The sequence below is a fragment of the Hydractinia symbiolongicarpus genome, chromosome 2 (genome assembly GCF_029227915.1).
Source record: "Hydractinia symbiolongicarpus strain clone_291-10 chromosome 2, HSymV2.1, whole genome shotgun sequence".
NCBI classification, from domain to species: Eukaryota; Metazoa; Cnidaria; class Hydrozoa; order Anthoathecata; family Hydractiniidae; genus Hydractinia; species Hydractinia symbiolongicarpus.
In genome coordinates this window covers 15,193,345-15,213,008 of record NC_079876.1, presented here as the reverse complement: position 1 = coordinate 15,213,008, position 19,664 = coordinate 15,193,345, and the positions used below count along the sequence as shown (strand labels likewise).

The 19,664-nt window shown below is 33.6% G+C and overlaps 1 protein-coding gene across 1 annotated transcript; it reads left to right on the top strand.

Annotated features, from left to right (window-relative positions):
• The first annotated feature begins 44 nt into the window (after positions 1 to 44).
• Positions 45 to 19,395, top strand: LOC130629623 (mucolipin-3-like). The gene is made up of 14 exons (XM_057442892.1): positions 45 to 150; positions 3,558 to 4,070; positions 4,417 to 4,578; positions 5,788 to 5,944; positions 7,421 to 7,487; positions 8,752 to 8,848; positions 9,554 to 9,656; positions 10,612 to 10,727; positions 14,111 to 14,260; positions 14,886 to 14,987; positions 16,100 to 16,222; positions 17,087 to 17,293; positions 17,662 to 17,768; positions 18,187 to 19,395. The coding sequence occupies exons 2-14, from the start codon at positions 3,582 to 3,584 to the stop codon at positions 18,308 to 18,310; spliced, it is 2,004 nt and encodes a 667-aa protein (XP_057298875.1). The 5' UTR covers positions 45 to 150; positions 3,558 to 3,581; the 3' UTR covers positions 18,311 to 19,395.
• Positions 19,396 to 19,664: the final 269 nt, after the last annotated feature.

Below are 19,664 nucleotides of genomic sequence, written 5' to 3'. Positions count from 1 at the left end.
GACTACCCTATTCTGGACGGTCAAAGCTTGCCGTTTCTGTTCGGCAATTTAATCCGGTTTGTTTTGAATTTTTTTTTTTGAAAAAGATGGTAGGTCAAGTTCCTTGCTTTGCTGAAAAAAAAGTCACAAGGCCGCTGTGTTTGATTGAAAGTAAGTTTTGAACTTTATAGGCTACACGAGTGCAAAGTTTCAGTTAACTATTGTTTTAAAAAAATATTGTTTTGTTACAACGCTCCTATTAAGAATTTATGCTTTCTGCAAAGAAACTTGAACAAGTCTACTCTGAAAAAATAAGTTCACCTTTTGAACACTGGAACACCCGAAAGAAGTCCCTCCCAGAGAACAGTAAAACAAGTTCAAGAAACACCTAAAATATTATGTTTTTTAACACAATTTCTAAATATTTCTCAATACTTACAAAAATTGTTTGGTGCCTTATTATACTTGATCAACATCATTAGCTAGCTAGTCAATTTTGTGCATAAATACTGACATGTTTTGGGCTTATGATTTTTTTGCATCAACCATCCACAGATATGACATTCGTTCATGCTTGTTGGGAATATTGATTTTCTGTCAACATACTCGCCTGTAAGTAAGACAGCTAGAAATACGTAAAAACTTGTGGGATTGATAATTGTATTCCTTGTACGGCCTGGCTGTGAGTTTTTCACCTGACACGCAATCATTATAAAGCACCTTTTCCAGTTTTTAAACATTGTCAATGTTTAATTACAAAAAAGTGAAATATAAAGCCAGAGAAGATTAAAAAAACTTTGCAACTTCTATCATTGACTTAGGCCGTCATCAAAAATATGTTGTGTTTGTGTCCTCCGACCGACTCACTTTTGGTAATAAAAACCTGAGTCAGTAAGTCGGAAAAGAACGGGAAAAAAATTTTGCGAGATATTTTTCAAAAAATATTTGACAAAAACTCGCAAAAATTAATTTCCGTAAAAAATAATTCCTTTAGGGCACTCCTGTGGCTACTGACAGTTTACAAGGCGACAAAAAATGGTCTACAAATGATGTGGAATGGCTCTATACTGTTTTGGCCCTGGGAACGAATTTGTTTGCTGTGATCTGAAAATCCTGGGAAAAAATACGCACGCCCAGCCGGCCGGCTGACTCATTTTTGCGGAGTCTTCAGGATACGAACATAACATATTTTTGATGGTGGCCTTACTTATACATTTTAAAAGCCTTTTTAATTGATTTGTTTTTACTTGTGACTGCACTAATTATAAAATATTGTTAAAAGAACCCGGTGAACTTTGCAATGGTCGTCTTTATAGAATTACACCAAAACAAAATCCGTGCTCTGTCAACGTTCACCTTGGCATTATTTAAGGACCGCATGGCTGGTTTTTTTTTTGTAAGACCTGGTTACCAACAACAAAGGGGCCAGGCAATTAGGATTCATGTCTACGTAGTTCTTTTAACTAAGTCAGGTGTCGGTGAATTACCTAGGATGGTCAGGTTGGCTATGAACAGATTGACTCATTGATCAGGGCTATTGAGTAACAAAGTTGCCTAATCATCCTGGTGCAGCTAGGTGTTGAGTAACCTATGTGGAGTCGTGGGAGTGTGATCACATGCCATATGTGACCAGGCCTGTTGTATACTTAGGCAACTTATAAAAAGAAGAGAATTTGTGGTTGCATTGGAAAATACGGTTACAAGGGTATGCAAGGTGTTCCTAAAGGTGGATGGTGCACCACTGTCTCGCTAAGAGTTGCTATTGATTTTATTTATGAACTATTTTCTTGTTAACTTTAGTGAAGTTGTTGTAAGGTAATACCCCACTTAATAAGCAATATTAGGAACAACTCTATTTTCTTATAACTTTTTTGTGATGGTACCACGATCAATACAACAAAATCCAATATTGAAAATTGTTATTTCTTGTACGCTATTATATTGTCAAGTACAAGTTACATAAATACCAGTTTTTCATAAGAAACACAATATCAACTTCTAAATCGTCAATTATATTGCTGAAAGCATTGTTAATAGGAGTTTTTTTATTGTGTGTTTACAGCAACTTGTTTTTTGTAGGAGACTCAGTAGACTAAGAGGTAGATTTAGACTTAGAGTGCTAATTTTTTAAAAGTAGGAGTTGTGTAAGCTATGAATTTTACTTTCACACAAGAAATGCTGGAGAAAGCACCAATGGTACTTTTCAAAGTAGCCTTTGGAGGGGGGAAATTTTAATCACGTAATAAGGACGTTATATGCTAGCTAGCTATGGTATAGTCTAAATGCAAGCTTCCACGTATGCACAAAACTCACATAAATATTTCTTTTATGTATATAACAATTTATTGTTTTTTAGAGAAACAAATTACATCGCAAGAAAATTTAAAATCAGAGAAACTTTTTATTTTATTTAAAATAACAATAACCTGATGTAATGATGTTGAGAATACTTTCAGTGTGAAATCTATAGAATTTATGAACAACAACAATTAAAAATATAAAAATAGACTTTATTAAACTATTAAAAAAATCTGCCATAATTTTAATCAATTTTTTCTCATAAATATCTTCAATTTACAGAACACGATACAAATACATTGTTTATTACATACATTAGTACTTCAAAAAATATGTTTGTATAACTGTAACTTTAGTAAGCAATTATGGTGCCAATCTGAAAAGACTCCGTGAGGAATTTTAAAATTAAGATGTAAGTTTGCTCCAATACAAAATTTTTTGTTTTGCTAGAAATCAACATTTTCTGCACTAAAATGCTGCCTACCAAAACAGGATCAACAAATGCCAAAAAGGCCCCACAGTTCACTTGAAAACTATCAAAACATGTCTGTAGTGTAGGTTAATAGAGCACTGTAGTTTGCTTGAAAACTGCCAATGTCAGTTGGCTTCCTTCAAAAAGTGGTTTAGATTATGTTTTAAATAAGAAAGCTTGGAATCAAATTGAACTGAGAGACCTGTTCTGCCATGCCAAGCTGTGAATATCTTACTTTTCATCTGCACTGTACTGCACCCCTTATTTGGATTAAACTATCACTTACAACAAAAAGATGTAAAGCACGTACAATAAACTTGACACTGCCTTCTGCGGTGATGGAAATAAACTTTTTGTCCACTAAAGCGTCAATGTTGTTCATTAAAAATCTGTCAAAACATGATTGTAGAAAGTTATTTTGCTTAAAAATTATAAAAAACAAGACTGTAGAAAACTAAAGCTTTTTCATAGCTTTTTTGACAATTTCTAAAATGTATTTTTTAAGTTTAGTTGGATCTTTATTTTTCACCTACATACAAGTTTTAAAGGTATTTATTTTGATGTTTTGGCTCTTAGCTATAAGGAATCAAAAGTTCTTTTGTTTCATGATCACCATGTTAGATGCTAGCTAATATTACTTGTAATTTTTAGCTACCTTCTACCTTGTTATAAGCAACTTATCCTGATCTATCCCATAAATCTTTATATTAAATATATCAATCATTCATTAATAATTAGTTTCTAAAATTTACTGATAGATCTTGAAACAAAAAAATAGAGAAAATATGCAATTGACAATTACCTTTAGATGTAGTTGTTGTAGATTCTCACCATGCCTGTGTCAAGCCAAGATTACAGCAGTAGCGATGGGGAAGGCGAGGAGCAGATAATGTTTAATGCATCAAGTCAGAACACCGAACAGTCTTTTGTTGATGAAAATGATAAGAAAAACCTGTCTGAAGCAAGCTGTTGCTCTTATAAAAGCATCCAAGAAGAAGATAAAATTATACCAGTCTATCAGGGAACTGGGGAAGATGGAAATGACACAGTTGAAGAAGAAGGTTTGGAATCTCAATTGAACTCTGGCAGGAAAAACAATAGACTAAAAAAAATTACATCGATTGCCTCAATTGCCAACTGGTGGAAAGGTTATGTAGATGATAAAAGATGTAAACGCAAGAAAATTGAACTGACCGAAGAGCGGCGAATGAGATACAAGTTGCAATACCATTTTATGTCTCCCTTCGATAAATACAAATTAGGAAGAAAACCATGGAAGTTAGCCATACAAGTTTTAAAGATTTTTATAGTCACAACTCAGGTTAGCATTAATGTGTTCATTTATTACCTGGTGTTAGTACCAGGTCCATTTTTTAGAAGTGTTTATGGTCTAATATTAGCTTTCCTATTTCACGTTGGGACTTGTAATTGTTGAGTTGAATTAAAAAGGCTGAACTTGAATGAATTAATAATGTATGTTTTGAATGTTCGTGGGTTTTGTTTTCCAAGGACAATATTCAAACAGAGTTTAGAATCACTTTGCCACTTTTGTTCATACTGTTTCAAACCCTGAAAAGCCACCTCTTGTTTTCTTAAGACAATACAAGGTGACATTCTCTGTTGGGGTACTAGAATGACTTATAAAAGTATGTGAATTATATTTCTAGGTTATATTGTTTGGCACTGATCGATTTGCAGCAATTGCTTTTATAAAAAACACAGAAAAGACCTACAAATACTTATTCATAGAAGGCTACGATGGTTCAAAATCATTTTCATACTACTCAAGGACGGATTTAGCTTCTGCGATTAGATACGCACATTTTCAGGTATGTTGTCAATACATTAACACAAACATTTATTGAGAATGTTGACAATGAAATACGGATGTGCTATGATAAATACTCACCTACATTTATTTTTGGATGTTGTATAAACGAGCCATTTCAGTGTTGGAAATACTTTATCAATGTGGTTCCTGTGTTTTAAATGTATACCTCACCACTTCCTACCCAATTTAGTTAAATGGTGTTGGTTTAAATTCCTGGTAAAGATTTTTAATGTTATGCGTATTATATTCTTTACACACTTTATATAATATTGATGTATGTTAACATTAGTGAAGCCAATACAAAAAGCCATTAAAAAAAACTTTAAGGTCAAATAACTTGAAAAAGAGGTGGCAAGGTCAGTCATTTTTCACCACATAGGTAATTAGGGACCACCTGGGACCAATTTAGGTAAGTTTCCCAAGCCAGGGTCCCTGAATCCTATTCGGAATGAACGGGTTGATGCCGTCATAAAACCCTTTAAACCACAATATTTGCATACTGTTTGTGAAAAGTACATGATCCTATACATTTTTAAGTTTTCTTGATCAGTGTTTCAGATCTATAAGATGAAGGCAACAGGTATACGAATTTCAAAAAAAATAATTATTGTGCCTTTGGGGGGACTTTGCTCACATCAGCAAAATTTTTAAACCATGGTATATCTTCTTAACCGTTCGTCAAAAGTGCACAATCCTATGCATTTTCTTCATTAGCGTTTTGAGCTTAGAAAAATTGTGTTCGCCGGGTCTTTGCTGACCCTCTTATATCTCCTTAGACGTTCGTCGAAAATGCATGATACTGTACATTTTTTTGCAAAAGACCTTTAAAAATATATTCTTCTGCCTGAGTGGATTTTTCCACGAGCCTTATGGACTAGTTTATTTACAAAGCACTTGACAGCTATATCAAATTAACTTAAAGTTTATAACCTATATATTAATTTTAAAATTCTTAGGGGGACTCTTTATAGAGAATTATGCACAGTTTGAGGTGTCTCTCTTTTCCCAAAGGAAAATATGCTAAATTTAGATAAAATTTTTTCTATTTCTGTATTTAAAAATGCTTTTAATAAATGCAACAACCTTGTTATACTTGATTGATTTATTTTTACTTCCTCTTACCTCCTTTTGAGTAAACGTTTAAGCATTTCTTACAATACTGGTTACTAAGCGTTTGTGTATTTTAGTTTTTAACATTGTTATGTAGTATCATCATGTTGAAGACATAGCTCTTGGTCATTACTGGCATTCAAGGTTTGAAAACAGAACAATTTATCCGATTAATCTTTGCGAAAAGAGGTACGAGCTAGCCAAACCAAACGCAAAAGCTTCAGACATTGATTATAATGCTGATACTGTCACAGGTAGGCAACTTTTAATAAATTAAGGTTTGCTAGTTAAAATCCTACAAAACGGTTCAAGTAAGTTCCCTGCGATTGACATTATTTTCAAGTCTTGCCCATTCTGAAAAATGACGTGTAAACAGACCACTTATATAAAGGTCATGGTGGTGTAAGAAATTATACACACTCTGGAACTACGAAGATGTCTACATTTATGAATCCTGTTTATGAAGTAATACTTTTGGTGGCTTCTAAAAATAAAATTGACTATTTAGTGGTAAAATAAGCCACTGTGCAAAATATAAAATTATTTTTTATTTTTTATTTTTTTTATTAAAATAATATGTAGAATCAAAGGTTTGTTTTGACAAGGAAGCAAGTCAACACGAGAAGCTTTAGCTTTGATTAGGTAACAAGTACTTCTGAAGAGAGAGAGTCATTTTTGTCTCAACTAGTTTTAAGTGAATACAAAGTTCTTCTAAGGAAAATATAAAATTACAAAGAATAGCTAGCTATTTTACGTAAGTTTGAATTCTTTTGATTCTTTTAATTAAAAGTATAGTTTATATGGAAACTTTTTTCGATGTGCAATATGATTTTTAGATTAATTTTAGATGTTTTATAATGTTATTTTTATCCTCAGTACTCGTAAAATCTGCCATTTTCATGAAAACCTTTAGAACCCCTTTGAACTAATTGTGCTACAAAAATAAGTTTTAATATTGCATTTGGGTAAAAAATTTTCACACGTAGATGGTTTTGCTTTACTTTGCTAGTTCTGATTCTGACTCAACCATAAAATGCTAGACCCAACATGATTGACCGACTGATAGCCGTGTGGTAAAGCGTTCACTTCCAGTGCGGGAGGTCTTGGGTTTAAACCCCAGCCGAGTCATGCCAGAGACATAAAATGGTGAATCTATCTTTTCTGCTTAGCGTTTAGCATGAGAATAGGATTGATATCTTAGGTGGTTGTCTAGTTGAGCGATTGCTGTGCATGCATGACTATCGTGGCTCAAATAGGAGCTTTAAATGCGCTAGGCCTTGGCAGGACCCTTGTTGATAGCAGTACCAATAGGAACTGCAGTACCAGTAGAAACTGAAGAGGCTATCCTGGGTAAATAATTTCAATAATAATATAATAATTGTTACACTTTTTTGTAAGTCATTATGTTTCAAGAGTGTGACTGTTGCAAAAATTTTTGTGCAGTCTACTTTAAAATAAAATAAAAGATTTTTCGTTCAAATAAAGGTGGTGTGACTGTTGTCAGAGATGTTCTGTGTCGTCAAATTTTAAAGGGGGAAAAATTTTAGAAGAAGAAAAAAAAATTGGTTTTCCATTTAAATTAAATTTGTTAATATAAAATTAGACAATGACATGTATATGTCAATGCATTGCCAACATTTTGCATTGTACAGTTGTTTCTTGTCAATCTCTCGTATTGTCTTCAAGATGTATTGTTGTATTAGTTAGCTGTTATTTCTATTTTTTCTTAGTTTGTGAGAAATTAACAAATGCAACAAACTTGACAAATATTCTCCACACGAAGCATTACTTCGACAGGTGACTTGTTTGTTTTTTATATTTTATTACACGTGATTCTAACATCTGTTAGGTTGATTGACAAGTGTAAACAACACAAAACTATGAGTATCAAACAAATGTCTTGTTTAATCAATTTTTTCTTTACATTGTATATTTAATTATATTTAATTATATCATGGAGGTAGAAATAGAGACAGAGATAGAGTTCATCTTAGTACGCATTAAAATTCTATTTTAATTGCTATTGTTTCGGCATTCCTTTGATATCAATGCGCAATGTGGAATTTCACTGGATTTTAACAAAAAATCATTACTTAATCCTTTAGCACACCATTTGTTTATTTGTAAAAAACGTGACTTTCCGTCATGATTATATACATTATGTTATTTATTTTTATTATTATTTTTTTAAATTTACAATTTAAAGAATTGTTTACCGTAAAGAACGTTTCAGGGTCATAGTACATTTGTTTAGGTTTGAGATAAAAGACAATTTGTTTAAACTTTTGTTAAAAAAGCATGAAACCTGGGCAATTAAAATTTTTTTACAGTGGTCATAAGTAAGAATACTTGTCCTTGTGATATATAAAATAAAAATTGTGCTCAGCCCATGCATTACGTGTTCATTCATAGTAGTTTGTTAGTACACAACAAGGTTAAAAGTAAATTCATTTTCATATATATGAAGTTTGGGGATAATTAGTACTCTAACCTTTTGATAGCACAAACAGTTTCCAAAAGAAATGTTTGCAGAACTCTTTTATGGCCTAAATCTGCAAAATCAATATCTTTAAAAATTTTAAAAATTTGGACAACCATAACAATTTCTACCATTAAGTTTCTTCAAACTTTGGTTTCCGCTAGGACCTAAGCTTTTGAGTTCTTTGCGGTCCATTTGAAAGTACTTTTATAACAGTTACATAAATATTAGGTAAAATGGTGATTTTCCTTACTTCCACAAAAGTTAATTCTGAAAATTTTTAGAAAAGGTAGTCATCTGTAAAAATATATTTCACAGAATAAGGCATTTTGAGACCACAAATCACAAAAATTTGTACGCAAGTACCTTTAAGGTGTCAAAGAATGACCAATCAAGCTTTGTTATATCCCAAAGGTTGATGATTTAATAAGAAAAAGGAAATTAACCCATTTTGTTAGATTGTATTCCAGATTTAGTAACAAAATATTTGTCATTATCCTTATGAAAATAGACTATTGTGAATCTTTTTTTTTAACGCTCAAATTGTTGTAGTATGTTTGCATCTGTTTACAACTCTTTCAGGATAGCGGCATTGAAAATAAAATTTGAGTTGAGAGCTATATATTTAAATGGTTTAAAACTACATCATGCACCAGAATGTCTTATCATGTACAATTCAGTAAGTGTTTTGTTTTAGTATTGTGTTCTTTATATTTTTTTTACATAATGCTTCAGTTAAATGCCTTCTTTTTTAGACCACCCCCCCAGTTTGAATAATTTTTTTCAATAATTGCCCTCCCCCCTCTCTCTCTAATGGACGCCCCCTCTAAAAGCGTTCCACTTCATAGGGGCTTCTATTTAAAACATAATGCAAATGTTGAGATTCACCAATAAGTGTCTATATTAAAATACCTAACACCTATATACGTCTCTCTATCACAAAATGCTACCGCAAATAACAAGACGTACGCAATGCGGTATAAAAAAGGACAGGCAAACCCGTGGATTTTTCCATGGGCCACCAACTAGTCTTTATAAATACCCATATTAAATATGGAACGAAGATAATGGTCAACCCTGTACTAGCTCTTAATATAATTGAATATAATTGGTGATGCGTCCCATGAATAGAATCCCTGTTTAAAAATCAGAAAAATTTAAACAACGCCTCAGATGTTTATACAAAACATTATGATAATTCTGTATGTTATATTTTGTTATTGCATGCAAAATTGTGTCCATTGTAATATGTAGCTCTCCAGATGAGTTGCGTAATATTACTTAAGCTATACTTTTAAAGCATTTTATAATTGTTGGTCAATGAGCAATAGGACAGGAATCAATAAATTCATATTCAATGTATACGTGCTGTTAATTATTTCAGATAACTATTGATAACTCCAAGCATGATGGAAGATTACGAGTTTCTTTCCAAATGACAGAAGAGATCATGAGTAAATGCACAAAGACTTATAAAAAAAGTAAAGGTAGGCCTACATTCTGATTAACTGCAATTGAAATTTAAAGTAGATCGTAAAGTATTTTTTTAAAAGTTGCTAGCAAAAATTGTGCCTTGACTAGACTCAAGAGTTAAGATGTTGCAATATCATCGAGTATCTATGATTGCAAACTTTAATGAAAGAAGAAACTTAAAACATTTCAGTGACCAGGGCATATTATTTAATACTTTTTTTAATTTTTAAGAGGGGAGGTTCTACTCGAGAGGGGGGAGTTTATGATATCTACATATCGTCAATATCGTTTTCGTCAATTTACAATAAAAGGTTGTGGAGCATTTTTTTAAATATTTTAAATGGGTTTTATGAAGATCCATATCGGTGAAACATTTTGTGTCTTATCTGATAATGTTCTTGAACAAATAAGAAAATTTATCAACCAAAAATTTTTTTTTTTGCTTGAAATTCCAAACCACTGTTTAGATTAAAAGGGGCGTATATTAAATGGGAGGGGGCGTTTAATCAAGGGGCATTAAATAAAAAGAGGGCGTTTTTTCAAAGTGTTATTATACAAATATATAATAATTTGCAAGAATTAACTTTCACAATTATCTAATTCAACGTTGAGATAATTAACTGTCTCGATCAAGCATGTTCAAAATTTTTCATAGGGTCTAACTTCGCAATTTGGACTAAAAATTTCTTCCTGTAAAGTGGACTCATAATTGTTACAATGACGCTGGGCAAGGTTAAAAAGATGCGGAGAGACTGGAGGCCTCTTCCAAACAAAATCAAAACATAAACAATTGATAAATACATCAAAGAATAGTAACTGATAATGGACACTCACAGTAAGCAGATTGATAAAAATAGCATACATGCAGCAGTCTTCTACATTGAAAGGCGCTCAAAAAGTAGTAACAGTCGCATTGCCTGGGTTTAATAATGCTGCAGAAAGTAATGTATGTATTCTTTTCCCTATTAGATGCTGCAACTGTGAAAGCCACTTTCATTGCATTTGATGCTCTGGTTATTACTATTTGTTCATTTTCTATTCTGCTATGCATCAGATCTGTGGTCAAGTCTGTCGTATTGGCTCAGGTAAGCTGTTCTGTTACGTATTGTTGTTCAGTAAGCGAAAGTTTTAGAACGTAATAAGTAAAATACAGAATTGAGTATTTGTTCTTTTTCTATAAGAGCCATTGTGGTACTATTTTTGTTTTTAAAGCAACGAATGGAAGTCATGTTTAAGAGCTGAGTTTGTTCCTACTCATATATTGGAAGCTCAAAAGTTTGTTATTAGAAACTACTTCTCTAAATCATGCGTGCTTTATTTATTCTCATCCCCTTTAAGTAATTGACCTTTGGTTTTCTTATTTTTGTACTGCTCCAGGGTATAGCTATAAATTATCTCACAGTAAGGTTGAAAAAAAGGCACGTGAATGTGATCTCTATAGTTGCTATGGCCAATTTAGTTGTTATTAGCAATTGCTCGGAATTGCCACTGAAACCAAGTGGCAGACTTTTTTGCGAGTCATGTCTATGTCCCTCTGTTATATAGGTTCTATATCATGGCTCTTAAACTCAGTAGACGAACAACTTATCTCCATCATAGATGAATTTTGATACATCAGAGCTATTTCATACAGAAAAAGCAATTTATGGTAAATTGAACTGCGTTAGAATGACGAATGGCCACACTTTTTGAGATTGGTTACTTAAGATGTCCCAAAAGACCTTGATTTCAAATAGAGGTCAATTCGGACAAAATTGAGTAAAGAAGACTGCAACGTAATCGAATTATATTTGATTTGAATTATAATCGCATTATATTAGACGTTTAAGATGTTAGACAACATTTCACATATCTCCTGGCAATTTTTTAGTCGACTAGAATTAATTTACTTGTGGGAAAAAGTTTTTGACAAATATGTTGCAAATTATTATAGCTTGGATGCGTTGCATTTATATAAAGACGTGCCTGAGATTAAAATAACTAATTGGAAATTTGTTCAGAGTTGATCAAAGTTGTGGATTCTAGGGAAGTAATTTTTTTTAATCCAATAATTACAACGATTTAACAACTAGGCTTAATTATTCTGGTGCATTTTTTGCATGCACATGTTTAAGAATGTTGCTTGTTCACAGCACATAGACGCCATTGTAAACATGTTATTATTCTGTTGAAAATTTTGAAAAACAAATATGGAATACAAAGAATAAAAGTACAAAAAAATTTCAGTATCAAAAGGTTGTAGAATTCTAATTGATTACACTTCGTTTAAACATGACAATTAAAAAGTTAAGTCGTCATTATGAGAGTTATTTCCCCACTGATTCACATAAATTTGTTGTCACCAAAGGGTATGGGGTATCTTGGTTGGATTTCAGATGATTTGTTGTCGCCAAAGAGAAGAGAGTTTCTTGGTTGAATGTCAGATGGTTTGTTATCACCAAAGAGAAGAGAGTTTCTTGGTTGAATGTCAGATGGTTTGTCGTCACCAAAGAGGAGAGAGTTTCTCTGTCGGATTTCAGAAGGTCTGTCGTCACCAAAAAGCACATCATTTCTTGAATGAACTGATGGAAACTTTAAGCTTGCTGTATTAGCAACAAGTGCCAGAAAGCAAAAAACTTTTCAACTAAGCATGATAAACTCTATTTTCTCAAGTGCTGAACGAACTAAACTTGCTTCTATAAAGTCTTTGTAATTCTCCTGTTACGACAGCGCCTATAGTAATTATCGATCATCGTATTCTTTTGCAATAAATCTTATCATTGTATCAAGCTGGTCATTTTTTATGAACTGCTTACTGAAGCGAAACTATAGTTAAGTTGATATCTTTACACTAGCTGTGCATAACTAACGATTTTTTTTTTAATTTCGGGTTACCAGTAATAAAATCCGTTTTCACAGTCCGGCTCAAATCCTCTTAATTGTCATATTAAAAACAGAAAGAAATGTTGGCCAATCTTTCAGCAAATATGAAATTTGGAAAGGATTGGCCTAATTTAAAGTTTGTATGACACAATCAACTAGTTTTTTCTCTTATTAGTAACCATATTTTGTCTGTCTCTGAGCGGACCCTGGCTGAGTTAGAATGACGTGCTACGGATCACGAATATCAAATGCGATATATTTTTATCCACTTTGTTGCGACGGGCGAACCCGTGGATATTTTCACGGGTTACCGACTAGTATATATTAAAACGCTAACTTCGCCCGTGTGTCTGTGACTTGTGCAAAGAGGATATTTTTGTGTCCTATTTGCTAGCCCACAAATAAAAATTTTCTTGACGTCAACTTCTCCAATATAATTAGGCCTAACAACTTGAAAATGGATTGAAGTAATTAACGTCATCTTTTGCCTGAACATTTAAGGACCAACACTGAACCGATTTCCTAAAGTTGAGCCAAGCTAATTGTTTTGGAAACGACGGATTGGTCACGGCATCAAAAAACTGTTGAATCCTAATAAATCCGGAACCGTTCGTTGCCATGCCGGATTGTCTGTATAATAATTATAACTGATTTTATCTTTGTGCACGCGAAGACGTGGTTGTGATGAAGAACACGCGAAGTACTTATGCGCGATGTAACAAATGCCATGTTTTTAAGCTTGACGTTAGTTCTTGTTAAGCAGGTGGGCTAACTGGATGTTATTTTTTGAAGTCTAATGGAAATTTTTTTATTTTCTAAATGACAGACAAATGAAGTTTATCTTTAAAGGAGTATATACTAATTTTTCCAGAAGATTATAAAATTCTGCATATTGCCCTTGATTTACAAAAAATCCACGGACCTAAAATATTACCAGTTTTATTTTTTATATTCCTTTCTTTTAATTATCCTCATAAAATCCATAATAAAATAATCTCGACATTATCTGTAAAAATTTCTGAATTTTTTGAAAAATCAGGGTGGGGAGGGGGGGGGGGGGGGGGGGAGTGGATTTGGACTTCTATTACAGTAGAAGAATAAGTAAGCGAATCTGGAAGAATCATCAGAGAAATGCATAAAGTCAATGAAATAGCATGCAAATATCTATCTTTGGATTCTGGCAGACTCTTTGTGTTTGCCTGTTTTTTGTAAGAGCATACACTTCACATATGGAACTTCGCTTAAGAAAAAATAATGGGGGAGTCTAAGCAGGCGGCGGAGATGTCCAACATGAACGATTCCTTCTGATTATCGACCTGTTGAAATTTACTTCACAAAAAGGTTAAAGAAATTTAAACTAGTTAAATAAATCCTGTCATGACCTCGTCAATCCGTCCCATGCATATTTGTTTAAAGACTAAACTTGAAACATTTCTTAAGTAGCGTTAGCGTTAGTTAAAAATTTATTTTGTTTCGAAATGAGGTTCCATTTTGGTTAAACCATTCTGGTTAAACCAATTTGGTTACCCCATATTTCCGAAATGGCGCTAGCACTTATTTTTATCACTCACGTATCATTCAATCGAGCATTTCTCTTCTCTTTTAGGCAGCTCAGAAATATTTCAAAGATTATAAACGCGAAACTCTTACAAGGTGGGATCTGTTCGAACTGATCAACAAATGGTTTGCTGTTATAGTGATTAGTGATATGCTGTCAGTGATTGGATCCATATATAAAATTTATGTCGACGACAGGGTGAGTCACGACGGTCGTTGTTATGTCGGCTGCAAGTCAACGCAGGATTTTTATGACGTTACGTCTGTCCGGCGACAGACGTAACGTCAGACGTAACGTTTCTTTCAGCATTGCGTCAGAAAAATTAGGGTTGATAAAAAGCCTGCAAGGCTAATCTTTTCTTACTTTGAGCAGCTAATAGTTGTTCGGTTTTGTGAGAGAGAAAGATTAAGTCAACTGCTTTGGAAGCTGCGCCTACAAGATGACCTAAAACATGGACTAAAATATTGATTCTTCCTAGCTCCTTTTTTCTTTCATTTATAGTTATTAGTTACTGTCATGTCTTTTAAAAATGATGTATTTTATGCATGATTATTTCCAAGTTCTCATTTCTTCCTAAAATTTATCATCTTGTGAAATAGCTTTTATACAGTCCCTAGAGTTTCCGTCTGAATTTTGACCCCTTCTTAATTTTTCGAAAAATTGTCAAATTATCTTTGCTCTAAATGTTTTTGCTTTATGGTGATGGTGCTAAAATTGAACTTATTATGTACCAATCCTCTTTTCTTGAAATATAAACATATTTTTTTCCACTAGTTAATTGCATAACCTTACTGTAATGATAATAAAACTTTTTCTACTTCAGGATATACGGTACTACAACATCTGTGCGTTGTTTCTCGGTTTGGGCGTGGTCATGGTATGGATTGGATTGTTGAGGTTTTTCACATATCTGAAAAAATATAACGTAAGTTTTTTTTTACTGCTTATTTTCAACCCTCAACCAATACAGTCAGGAAGAGCACAAATAAAAACACTCGCGGCCAAATAAGTGTTAAAATTTGGACACGCCAACCTTTAGCTAAAATGCTTTTGCCTAAGTGGATTTCTCCACGGGCTTATGGACTAGTCTGTCATAATAATACAAACACTGTGTCGGTCTGTGACCAGAATAGTGGATTTGTTCATTTTTCTTTGAAGTCGCTAAAAATGCATATCTTAAATAATAAATGATAAATTAAACTTTACGATGTCAACAACATTAATTTAACGTCATTATCTTAATTTGAATTTACGAAGCCATTACAACGCACTTAAACTTTCAAGCTAAATAACTTGGAAACGAAGTGGTGATGTCGAATTTTTTTACCGAGCAGGTAACTAGGCAACTACCAGCTTAGCTCACAGACAGAATAGCAGACAGGCGTACAGAACTTTATAACATAGACTAATCGGTAGCCCGTGGATAATTCCACGGGTTATAGCATTTCGCTTTTCCGTAACACGATTTTTTTTCTCGCGCACAAACTGACAGACGAAATACGGCTATTATTAAATAGACTTTAACAAAAAAAAACGTATGATATTTTTCTTCGTTTTTTCAAAAGTTTGTTTACAAACCGCTTTTTTACGATCTACTTATTTATGAATGGATGTAAGAGAAGAAAGTGCCAGGGAAAAATATAAAAACAAAATTTTAATAGGCCTTAACTCACAATCATTTACTCTGCAGCATGTTACATTTTCGAGTCACCCGTATGGATAAATTCTCAGCAGAAGATGCGAACAAAACTAACTATTCGAAGCGCACTCTGTGTATGACTTAATTAGACATCAGACCTAATTTTCCACATCCGGGTCACTTGATAGCGACATTAACATCGCTATCAATTATATAATATATGTTATATAGTTTGTACATAGCGGTTTTTTATTAGAACAAGCCTACCTGCACTGAGCGTAAATAATTGTTTTGTGTCGGTGATACGGTATAATAACATCTAGTGCGAGACCAAACGTTCCGTCCGTGGAACTTTGTTATCCAGCTTGTTCAGCATACTAAAACTGTTCTATTTTTAGATATTACTCATCACACTACGATCGGCTGCGCCTAGTTTAGTCCGTTTTATGTTTTGTGCCATGTTTATGTTTTTCGGGTTCACATTTTGTGGATGGATTTCGTTGGGACCGTATCATAAAAAGGTATGTAGTAGACATTTTTGATTTTAAGTTATTTCTAAAGTAGGATTTTCACGGCAAATTAGCTGCGAAATATCTTTCTGATTTCCACGGGAAAAAAACATGTGGCGAATTTTAAATACTGGATGTAAGCACTTTTTGGATATTAAAAACACGGCAGTTATTTTAAATTCTTCTAAGATTAAACATTCAAGATGGCGGTGAAGTTTACAGCGGAATATTTCGCCGCTAAAATGTAGAAAAGGTTTCTTCTTTACAGCGAAGCGAATTTTTCGAAGCAGAATTAAAACGAAACAAAGCTGAGCATGCACAGGTTTCTTTCGCCGTCCACCTCGCCTCGCCTGTTGGGACTCACTTATGTCACTAAGTAATTGGGGTTTATTATTCAAGAAACTAGAAAAACATTCTTCTAGCGCGTGAGGAGCGGCGATCTGCGGTGATACGCCGCATAAGCGACCATAACGCGCATACGTCGATGGTTAAGAAAGCAGAAAGGGAATTAGTTAAGAAATTAGTGGATTGTATGTTATAAACAGAATTGGAAAGTGAGATAATTTTTGAATTCAACAAAACGAAAAAAGCAGCACAGACTTATTAATCCGTCTTTTTTATATTAGCATGAACTATGCCAGTCCGATTTCCATGTTTTAACTTTGGCACCAATAGTAGCCCGATTTTAACGTATCTCTACTATCCGTGTTCCAACTTGCAGCGCCCGATTTAAACCCGTCCGTAGCCCTTACTATCTTTTAACTTTCACCGATAGTAGCCCGATTTTAACCCGGTCGTAGTACTTGCTATGTTTTAACTTGCACCAGTAGTAACCCAATATTACTTTTACTTAATCCGTTTGTTTTTGTTTTTTAGTTCTCAACATTTCTGACCACGGCAGAATGTTTATTTTCCTTGTTAAACGGAGACGACATGTATCCCACGTTTGCGAAAATGAGTACGCGAAACACGCCGATCTGGATATTTAGCAAGATTTACATTTATACTTTCGTTTCGCTCTTCATCTATGTTGTACTTAGCACTTTCATCAGTATTGTTGGTGATACGTATGAAAGATTAAAGGTAAGGTTTGTGCGGTTATATGCAGGGTTAATCTAAGTAATGTCTAAGAACAGGTTTGTTTTAGCAGTTCCTGATTTGAAGATGCAATTAACATGTACTTAGTCGCATTAACGTGCATATTACGTGCATATTACGAGCGTGTACAATAAAGCATGCTTAAAAACCTTTCAGCGAATTCGAATATAAATTCTTGCAAAATATCTTGCTTACCCCTCTAAAATAAAAGTTAAATTTAAAATAAATAAATTCATGACGACCTACCAAAAGTCCTGATGTTTTGAAGGCCTGCCTCTCCATCCGTTAGTTGTATTGTTATCAAGTGTACTATTGTGGCGTATGTTTGACCACAGTCTAAATTATTATTTTAGGATTGGGGACACATGCCACCGACCAGGATTGAACTTTTCATGGCTGGGAAAAAGAGAGAGAATAGTTATAGTAGAAATGCACATACTGATGGTAGTTGTCAGAGATGGTGAGTGAGAACATGTTGAAAAATATTTTCTCTTATTAAACAGGTTACAGGGTTTAGAGGTATGATGATAGTCTTAAATCTTTTCGAAAAAACCCGATTTGCTATCCGATTTTTAAATTATAATACTCGTCTCTTTGCGCGTCAAAAATAGTAGCTTCCAGTTGCGGCGGACGAACTCATATAAATTCTTATACAGGAAAACGACTTTTAAGGTTTAGATTTTACAAAGTTTTAGATTACACGAAAATTCCAAGCTTGCATCAAGTGCATCTGAAACAAGCCCAGTGGTTTAGAGTTGGAACTTTGGAAAAATGTTTTATATTTGTTTAAGAGTTTTCGGGACGTGTACAGTACAGCGTTCCCACTGTCTCCACAAAATTTTGCATGTTAATAGACAGTCTAATATGTTTGCTTTTAGCGCTCGAGAATCCCACGTGGCTGAAGAAAACCAACACAGATCGTTGTATGGTTCGTTAGATCGGAACCACCGACTTTCACTCTCTGCTAGTCAACTATCTATCATGTCTGCGTCACTTGAATAAGAAAAATTAGTATTATTTTTCAATTCCTCTTCAGTGGCCATCTCCACTTTATGTTTATCTTTTGAATCTCCTTAATTATAATAGTATTTTGTATGCTCAAGATGGTAGCCAGATTTCTACTTTGGGGTACGGATGCAGGAAATAACGATGCCTGATTGGCGGAAATCTATTAATTGGAATAGGTACCATGGGTTAACGTCTAGCTTACTAGAAAAATAGCTGTCGTTCTTCTCTCAGTGATAAAAGTTTCGTGCTACGGACGCACGAAATATTTTATGCACGAATTAGCTTGTTTAATCATTTCAATCGTGTATCCATATTTCACTCAACCAGTAGTAAAATGTCGTAAAGAAATAAACAGCCTTTTGATACCTAATTCCATGCCGATCCCTTTTAATTTGGCTGTATAAATTAAACTGGGAAAGTTGGGGTATGAATAAAGTGACAGATTTTTCTCTTTATGTCAGCCTAATGCTTAATTTAATGTTCTATCTACTTGTTAATATAATTTATATTTTTTGGCGTTGTCGTAAATACTTTAAAATCGCCGCGAAGCTTTGGGAATTAACTTTCGCGGCGATAACTTTTTAGGAACTTTTGCGGGAATTAACTTTCGCGGTTTGCGATTATAACAAATATTGAAATTTGATACTAAATTGTTAGACTATATTTTAAGTAAATGTTTTTTTACGCAGGAAGAAATTTTCACTTTTTGTTTTCTTAATTTCTTCTTAATGTCTTTTCTCAGAGTATGTAACCTGCAAATCTCTTCTAGCAAAGCAGAAAAATATCAAGTTGTAAAATTTTTTACGTTTTATAAATTTATTACCTTATTTCTAATAAATATATGTAAATATAAAGTACAACTGGTTTTTCATGCAAGATTAGGGATGAAGATTAATGGTCCAGGACTAAAAGTCTCAGGATTTTATTGATGTTTGTAACATGGCACAAAAATGTGAAAGACAAAAGGGAAATCCTGATTTAACCGAAGATTTTTGCAGGAACACTATAGGCAATAGGAACCTGATTTGAAATGTTTATGAACGGACGAAACCTCGACCCTCGGACTCTTTGTCTCTTTTTTTATACCGGGACGGTGAGACGATAGAGTAATCTTTTTTCCGTACATCAAAAAAAGAAAAGCCCTGGGTTCGAGGTTGGAATGAACGTACAAATAATGTCCGTGAATTACGTATCCGAATTTTTGCATAATTATTTTCTTCAAAATGGCAAAACTCGCGGAAGATTTTTTTTGTGTTGATTTTTCATTCATTGTCACCAAGTAACTCGCTTCCCGATTTAAAGCCCGTCAGCTCTTCGTACCACTATCACCAAAAAAATGAGCTCTTTC